The following is a 9,086-nucleotide window of genomic DNA, read 5'->3' as shown; positions in this document are numbered from 1 at the left end:
TGTTCACCTGGTGCCCTGTGTTTGCTCCTCCCCCCTCACCTGTGTCTAATTGCTCCCCCCTCACCTGTGTCTTGTTAGTCTGTGTATTTAGGTGCTGTTTCTTGTTGGGAGTAGTGGGTGTGTGAGATCCTGGTGGCTGCAGGCTGGGCTCGTGTGAACAGCAGCAGGATTGAGGCTGTGTGTGAACTTTTTGAACATTGTTTTAATAAATGCCCAAGTCGGGTTATATTTTTGGACGTTCTGCCTCTGCCTCCTTGCTTGGTCGGGCCGCTCAACGGTCAGTGTCACAGGTTCACAGACACTTAGTGGATTTGTATGCTTCCAGTTGGACATAAGAGCTATGGGAATCAATGAATGAGCTGTGGCTAATGCTAACATTAGTAGTTTAACTAGAGAGACAAGGACATTAGCCCTGAGGGTAAAACAGAGCATGTCTAATTAAATTAGACAAATAAGTCCTAATGGAGCACTGCAGGGGACGTTCCTCTTTAACTGTAAACACAATCAACTGTGAAAATGTCAATCTCATACCTGTGGTTGTATTCATTTGCAAGTAAGATGATGGCATGTGTTTTGTCAAAAAAGTAGTTAACTATTTTTCAATAAAGATCTAGCATTCCTAGGAAAGGACAAGTTTACCTTGTCTGGTAATTATTATCTTCACTGTCAATTTCAACAAGGCTGCAACTCAGACCCGGCACCAGAACCAATCTACTGAGAGGGCATATGATTTTCATGGGAGGGCACACAAAACCGTCATGTGCTGCGGCCAGTGGCGGCGCCGGAGATTTTCTTTTAGGGGTGCTGTGGGGGACGTTTCATAGAGGCTGCTCAAACATTTAGGGTTTCCCATTAATGTACCGGGCGCTACAGGGGAATGTTCTACTCTACTGCAACACTCCCCACACACACATACACAGTACACCCGCGACTGTTACAATGAAGGCTCGATTATCAGCTCACGGCATATAGGTGTAAGTGGGGGGCGGACTTCACCTCCTCTAGAGGGGTCCAAAGGACATGCTCCCCTGGGAAGATTTATTTTTTAATATTGAAGTTAAAAGCATCAATCTGGTGCACTTTGAGAGCAAAAGGAAGAGATCTATGGATACATCTCTCAACACCCATATGAAACAGAAGTGTAAACCGATTTTCTTTTTCTTTATGGATATTTTACAAATCACTATAAACTCTATTCTTGTTTTACTGTAATATAGTATTTCATACCTGATTTTCATTTATTACTCTTATATTACTATCTGATATCACATACATCGTAGCCTGTCCCTCCCACGGCGCCGGGTCTGCTGCAACCAACTATTATTTACTTAGCGATTGATTTTTGGATTCATTTATAAATAGTCGGAATAGAAAATATTGAAAATGTCAAACCTACTTCCTGAAAGACAAAGGTGATGTCTTCTAAATGTCTTGTTTTGTCTTATAGCCAAAGATATTCAGTTTAATATGATGTACAAAGAAAATAATACAAATATCCCTATTTCTAAAAGCAGCATTTTCCGGCTTTTTTATAATGAAAAATAACCATACGGAGCTGTCAACTAAAAAAGAGTGATTTGTGGGAATAGATTAATAACACATCAGTTGACTGATCTTTGCAGGACTCATCACTCTGGTTGGTCTCTTTTTTTCTCTCTGCTGATGTGACCACCTGTTAACTCCCAACTTCCACGTAAACCTTTAACTTCTTTTAACAAGGCAGTAACACTGTGCGGAGCCTCCTCTTGTCTCCGTCTACCTGCCTCTTGTTCCTGTGTTTGTGTGCAAGTGCTCTCACTCCCTCCCTGTATATTTATGAGTATGTTGAAGTATTTGCGTGTGTGTGTCCACAAAGCTACTGTCTCCATTCAACTGTCTGTGAGAATGTTGCAGTGTCTGCATGCTTGTGCACATGCTTTATTGTGTTGGTCTCCTCGTCCATGCATAGAGAGGAGACAAAGTGTGTTGAGAAAGCAGTAACGGTGTTGGCGGCCGTGGTGGACGTGGTGGAGGGGGAGGGGGAGGCGGGGTGGAGACGAGCTTCAGCCTGCAAGCCCCAGACGGGCTGGCTCCGGAGGGGCTGCACCCAGGCACAGAGCTGCCTTTGTCAGGGTAATTATCCTGACGCTCACCCTGCGCTGGTGGAGCTACTGGTTGGTACTGGAGGCGGCTAACGCACTAGCGCCACCACTCATCACTGGGGGAAAGCTGTCAGTGTAGGAACATCAACTCATGTTTATGCACGTATTGTATCTATGGAGCATTTTGCATTTTCTTACTAAACTAAATAATTGAACTTCATCCGTGTCGTAGAAATCAACAGAGGTGGAAGAAGTACTCAGATCTTGTACTTAGGTAAAAGTACAAGTACCAGAGTGTAGGAAAGTCCTGTAATCAAAATGTTACGTAAGTTGAAGTACAAAAGTATAAGCATCAAAAACATAATTGCAATGGAGTAGAATGACAAAGTAGCAAAGATTGAAATACTCAAGTAAAGAACAAGTCTCTCAAAATTGTTCTTGAATACAGTACTAGAACTATTTTGAAATGAAATGTACTTAGTTACTTTACACCACTGGGAATCAATACACACTCTCAGCTGCCGCCGCTCTGCCACTGTATCACCCAACAACATCACCCTGGTATGAACGTTTTACTCCCAGCCCCTGTGACGCTGCTTGTCTGTCCTGCCTCGTTAGAATCTCACAGCTTTCAGCAGCAAACAAGAGGGACAGACAGACAGACGGACAGACAAGAAGTGCCTGAGAAAAGAAAGGGAAAGAGATAGCCCAGGTGTGTGTGTGTGTGTGTGTGTGTGTGTGTGTGTGTGTGTGTGTGTGTGTGTGTGTGTGTGTGTGTGGAGGAACCAAAGGATTATCCCATAGGAGTTCAATTAAGCCTGTCCTAAACAGGGACACCCCGCCCGGCGCTCTAAACTCCTGCCTGTACTGCTGTATCAAGACGCTGGCAGCGGGCCAACAGGCTTGAAATACAGCAGGAAACTCAATAGGCCTGATGATATAGTGTGTTTACAGTGGCAGACACAGAGTCATCTTCGTCAGCCAGTCTGTCTTTCTCTGCGCTTTTCTTTTCTTTTCTGTCAGCCTTGCTTCTGGAGCCCCCCTCCCTCACCTGCTGCTCACGACACATATCGTTTGCATATGGAGAGACATGATGTGTTTGACATGTTGTGGTCGGCACTTCACTCTGACATAAGAGCTTCGGGAGTCTTTTGGAAGAAATGTCTTTGGCAGTAACATCAGTTGAGGCTTTAAAAGCTGCTTTGTGAACAGACTGTTACATATTGTGGCTTATAAAAAAAAACAATCCATCTTCAGAGACCAGAGCGACCTTTACTCTGTCTCTGCTCTACTTACTAAAGGTTTAACTCTTTATATACATGAGCTAACATCTCGCTTTTCCCCTGTGTGTCTTGCTCTAGGGTTCAAAGGCTTGTTTCCTGCGGGACATCCCATTCTCAGCCATCTACTTCCCCTGCTACGCCCACCTTAAGGCTCACTTCTCTGAGGAGGACGGCAGGATAGGGCCGGCCAAGATGCTCCTGGCTGGAGCGCTGGCAGGTAAAATACTTCAGCCTGTTATTCTGAACAGAAAAATTGAGAAGTAGGATAATAATAATAATCATTTCAATTTGTATAGCGCCTTTCGCGAAACCCAAGGACGCTTTACAATGGGGAACAAAACAAAACAACAAAGTAATAATAAACAGGTTGAAAAAAAAACTAGGATAAAGTTAAAAACCTTCCAGAGGCAGGGAGCTCCACTCATCGTTGGCAAAAGTCTGCCGAAAGACACAAAATGACACATCTCCACAAATGTCATTGCACATACCACACACATATTAACGGTACAAAGCAGGTGGAGAATGTGCAAAGTTTCCCTTTTAAACCATACTGATTATAAGATCATTCTCACACAATCAAAATCAAACCATCGATGAGCCCTTTCACATACAAATAGCCACGTAAATATAAAGATATTGATTATACTAGCGTTCAAATGTAATCTAATGCATTGTGATCATCCGTAATGAGCCGTTGTGAAAAAGCCTAATCTAGACCCCCAATAGAAAAATGCAATAAAATCTCAACCTTTGTAATTCAGTCTGTTACTATCTGCATTACTGCAAACATCTCGAAACATAACTCTCAGGGTTTATGAATCTCATGATGCCAGGCCACATAATTAACAATCTTATGTTGCATTTTAAAGGTGTAGCAATTTTCACTACCTGAAAAAACACCATTCTATCTCGAGTGTCTTGACATTTTTGCCAAATCATCATCAACACATCCCCCTGGTTCAATGAGCAGAGCACTAAAGCTTAAAACAATTCTTGGTGGGGTCCACTTTTTCCGTCTTTTAACAGAGTGTGAGAGCAGGTCTCACTCGGCTCTCGCCTCAGACCTGCAGAGCTCAGTTTGGAGCCAGCAGCTCCGACCGCAGGCTCCACGACGGTAGCTGCTAATTAGAGCGCTGCGCGGTGATGGGGACGGGGTTTGGAGCTCTGCAGCGGGGACGCGCCTCAGATTCCAACACGGCTCGCAGGGAAGCGTTCCAATCCTAATACACTGTACATACATACACAGATGTTTGTGCATACTTTATGCTTGTTCTCCCAGCAGGAATGCATACAGTCCTGTCTGTAGGTTATAACTGAGCAAAGAGGCCAAACATCCACTGATTACATAACAAGTTTATCATCATAATATGATCCGAAGGAAAGTTTAAATGCTTGATTTACCGATAAAGTAAACACTCTTAACAGACCAGCACTCCTCTGCGAGTTAAAAGGCTTCGGGAACATTTGCATAAAATACTTATTTGCTGAGATGTGTCAGCGGCGCTCTCTTTTCGACACAGAGACACAGCACAACATGGAAAAATCATAAATCCTGCCTCCCTCCTCCATTTTTACTCCGGTCCCTCACCACAGGACTGGCAGCCACGGCCCACAGACTCCGAGCTGAAACCAGCCTCATGATTTCTTTTTTTTCTTTCGTTACTTCAACACATTTATCATCCCTCTTTCACATGTATTTATCAGCGGTTACAGCATTCTGGCAATTAGTGTTTTACAGTCGGCACAGGAAATTGAATTACACGCTCAGTTTGCACAGCATTATTTAACTAGGCATTACTCTGGTCTGGGAAGAGGGACATCTCTAACTCATGTGAAATCTGTATGTGAGAGAGTTATGGAGGGAATGTGTGGTCTTATTCACTGTGAGCAGCAGTACACATGTTCAGTCTTTAGTCATATACCATCAACAACAATGGGTAATCATCTATTCTTAAATTCTTAAATCTGAATGTTTTTTTCTTTTTTTTGTTTCAGATCAATGCTAAAGGTACCCTGTAGAGTTTTGACCACTAGTCTCACAGCCATAATGTGTTTTTTTGTTGTTTGCAATTTTACAGCTTTGTTTCCATCGGCCACAAACAAATAATATCAATACAAAAGCATGCAACCAATGATTCAATCTCTGCCATGGCTTTCATGGAGTAACCTTTGACAAATCAGACTTCTACCTCGCTATTTCTTCCGGAAGGCTGTTCCCTTATTTTGGAGTTATTTCTAATCTAATTTGAGAAAAAGTTCTGGTTTATAGTGTGCAGACTTTAAAGCCCCTTCAGGAAAATGAGGGGTATAGGGTATATAATTATTCACTATTCATATTCACGATACAACCCACTGTTTTAAGACACAACAATATGTCATCTGTAATGAAAAGAACAGTGTTAGTGCTGTACACTGGGGAAACACCTGTTAAAGGCTAAATGAAGTGGTACCAACACAATATCCTGTTGCCACATTAAAAAAAGTGCATAATTAATATTATATGACATCCCACTGTGCCATTATCCTGCAAGTGTCTGAACATATTCTCTTTTGGAAAGTGGGAGTTTCTACATCAGGTCTAATTTAGTTCCCTTGTTCCTACATTTTTTTCTACATGAACTATTCTTCAACAAGTTTCCACACAGGAAGCTTCCTCTCCTTTCCTCTTATGTCTTCCTCCTTCCTCTCTCCTCCTCTCTCCTTCCTCCCTCTTCCTCCTCTTGCCTCTCCTCTTCTATCCTTCTGTCTAGTGTCCTTAACTCTCCTCTTCCCTCTCCTTTCTCCTTTTCTCATTTCGTTTCCTCGTCTCCTTTTCTCTTCTTTCCTCCTCTTTCCTTTTCCTTTACTTCCTACCCCTCTTTCCTCTCATCTACTTCTCTCCTCCTCCTCCTCCTCCTTCCTCTCATCTCCTTCTTTCTCCTTCTCTCTCCTTTCCTCTTCCTCCTCCGCTCAGTTCAGCGCAGGTGGTCAGTCTCCCCCGGGTGCCGGTCTGCTACCTAATGCTGAGTTGATTAGGCTTTCTGAATAGCTCGTTTGGCCGCTACAAAAACCAAGAAGTCAGAATAAATCGTCAAGAGGGCAGTTGATGGTAATGACCGAGCCATCAATGATTGAGCCCATTCATGGCTGAAGTGGCTGGAGTGGGGGCTCCGCAGACCCTCCCTCCAGTCAGCCAGTCACTCTCAGCCCAGTGTGCATTGCTCTCATTACCGTACATTGTCTGGCCCTGTTCAAACGGCTGTAAGAAAGTGGGAGAGGGAGGAAAGGAAGGAAAAAGGTAGAGATTAAATAATGGCCTCGCTGGTGGTATGGATTAGTTGATGGTGAAGTGAAAGGAACCGGCCCCTACTTGTGTACAGCGTACGTATGCGGCAAGATGGTCAAGATCCAAGATGACGTGAACAAAGAGCGCTGAAACCACTCTATCAGATGTAGTCAGGATGATATGCAAGGCTTCATTCGATCTCTGATGGCTGCTTCTGCAAATCATCTAATTTGTTTGGGCCTGATTTTAAAATGTCTGCTCTATTTAGAGTCAAACACATCGTAATGTTTGAGAAGGAAAAGCACCACAAGACTAAACGGCTCTCCCTCTCCTCTCCACAGGCATGCCGGCGGCCTCCTTGGTGACCCCGGCTGACGTGATCAAGACGCGGCTGCAGGTGGCGGCGCGGGCCGGGCAGACCACCTACAGCGGCCTGGTGGACTGCTTCTGGAAGATTCTCCGAGAGGAGGGACCCCGGGCATTCTGGAAAGGAGCTGGAGGTAATGTTCGCTGAGGCCAATGTCTAATCTTAAAATGACTGTTTTACTTTTGTCCCGGGTTTCACCTCTCAGGCTACTGGAGTGTGGCCTGCTTTATTGGTGGAGGCTTCTGGGCCGTGTGCAGAGGCGGTCTAAAAACTCCTCTATTATCACTTCCTTTTTGGGGGGGAATCAGTTTTAATCTTCGTTTTTATTTGAGGGTTACAATACACTTACATTGGAGGCATTCTTTTACAAACATTGGCTAGTATGTCACTCTGGAAGAAGACCATTTTTTCCCCCCGATGTGTCATCGCAATGATTAAGGAATGTGTTCCCTTCATTTTTTGCAGTTTTTACCGTAGGCTATGCAATACTGTGTTTGGTAAAGAATTAAATTATTTATTTAATCTGGATGATGTCCAAAACAGATTAAGCTGTAAATATATGAAACACGTAAATTAGCCTGTTACTTAAAGATGTTTATTCAGATAGCATTATGTCATTTCAAGGCGCAGGATACATTTTCTTCTGTTTGTAATGTCATGGGCCACATGTGTTGGAATGACACTGAAATAAAAAACATTACGAATCAATTTAAATAAACACATGTCTTCTCCTTCCTGCAGCTCGTGTGTTCAGATCCTCTCCTCAGTTTGGAGTGACCTTGGTGACCTATGAACTCCTTCAGCGCTGGTTCTATGTTGACTTTGGAGGACAGTAAGTCTCTTTCTCTCTCATAGCTTCCATCTACCAGCTTCTATATATCTTACTGCCTTGCCTAAAGGAAGAATATTACATCTTCATCCTCCTATAAAACACCATCTGCTTCCAGAACAATGGGGTTAATTTGAACACACAGTAGCTGCGCTCGGTGCGTGTCCTCCCTCCTCCACCACAGAGAAAGAAATGTCCTCGAGATCCAAAAATAATTTCCGAGCACATTTGCTCACAGACTGAAGCTCTCACTCAGCGCTCTGGATGTGACAATTTTCTCAGACTGGAGAGTGTGTGATCAGGCAGGCAGCGCCCACATGTACTTTCCCCTCTTTGAGGATTAAGATGAGCTCGTTTTGCTCCTTAAAATAAGTCTCTCTGGGATAATTCACTCATTTCCTAAAGTTAAAAAGGTCCAGTGGGGAGAGAGGTGGTGAACCTCTCGGAATGAGAAAGCTCTTCTTTTAATGGACAGCTGTGCGGCACATGCGTGTATGACAGTGCGTGGCTCGTGGCTTCTTCATGTAGCTCAAGAACAAAATCATGTGCAGATCCGAGGAGAGTTTGGTTTGGGGAAGTTGATCTGTGCTGCTTTGCTGTCCGTGTTGGCAGCCGTTCACAAAGCTCTCTGTGAAATCAGCGAGGGATTGGATTTGTTCCGCCTTGGATTTTCTATTAACATGTTTATTTCTGTGGTGAACAGTGCTGAATATGATAATATTAATTCAAGATTTAAAAGGAAAATAAAACGCTCACTTTCCCCCGTGTTTGGTAAAACAACATCTTGCACAGTTTGTTGTTTCCCCTCTAACTCCACCACACCTCACCTTTTGTCTCTCCCTGTGCCCGGCGTCCTCCCCCGTCTCTCTCTCTCTCTCTCTCTCTCTCTCCCCACCACAGAAAGCCGGCTGGCTCAGAGCCCACCCCCAAGTCTCGGATCAGCCTCCCGGCGCCCAACCCCGACCACATCGGAGGCTTCAGGTTGGCCGTGGCCACGTTTGCTGGCATCGAGAACAAGTTTGGGCTCCATCTCCCACGCTACACGGTGGCCCCCCCCGCTGTGAGCAACCCCTGAACCTCCACGGGTAGCAGGGTTATTGCAAGAGAGGGCTTGAATGTAGTATTTTAAGTAATTGATTTTATTCGTATTATCATATATACATGTTAGTCTATATGCATCCCCATGGATTATTGGAGCGATTATCAGACACTCAAAGAAAACTCTTTGTCGGACTAGTGCAGCGTTTGTTTTAATCTTGAT

The 9,086-nt window shown here is 44.0% G+C and overlaps 1 protein-coding gene across 1 annotated transcript; it reads left to right on the top strand.

Annotated features, from left to right (window-relative positions):
• The first annotated feature begins 1,940 nt into the window (after positions 1-1,940).
• On the top strand, positions 1,941-9,080 carry LOC104956161 (calcium-binding mitochondrial carrier protein Aralar2-like). The gene is made up of 5 exons (XM_010783613.1): positions 1,941-2,153; positions 3,443-3,581; positions 6,971-7,129; positions 7,738-7,828; positions 8,726-9,080. The coding sequence occupies exons 1-5, from the start codon at positions 1,941-1,943 to the stop codon at positions 8,898-8,900; spliced, it is 777 nt and encodes a 258-aa protein (XP_010781915.1). The 3' UTR covers positions 8,901-9,080.
• The last annotated feature ends 6 nt before the right edge of the window (positions 9,081-9,086 follow it).

This window comes from Notothenia coriiceps, unplaced genomic scaffold (assembly GCF_000735185.1).
Source record: "Notothenia coriiceps isolate Sejong01 unplaced genomic scaffold, NC01 NC01_scaffold00025495, whole genome shotgun sequence".
Taxonomy (NCBI): Eukaryota; Metazoa; Chordata; class Actinopteri; order Perciformes; family Nototheniidae; genus Notothenia; species Notothenia coriiceps.
Note: the sequence above shows the minus strand (reverse complement) of the source record. Positions and strands in the feature narration are given on the sequence as shown.

Coding starts and splice junctions, on each gene's coding strand:
- LOC104956161 (XM_010783613.1), top strand. CDS start 1,941: ATGCATAGAGAGGAGACAAAGTGTGTTGAGAAAGCAGTAACGGTGTTG. Junction 3,582..6,970: donor CCTGGCTGGAGCGCTGGCAG/GTAAAATACTTC, acceptor TCCTCTCCACAG/GCATGCCGGCGGCCTCCTTG. Junction 7,829..8,725: donor TATGTTGACTTTGGAGGACA/GTAAGTCTCTTT, acceptor TCCCCACCACAG/AAAGCCGGCTGGCTCAGAGC.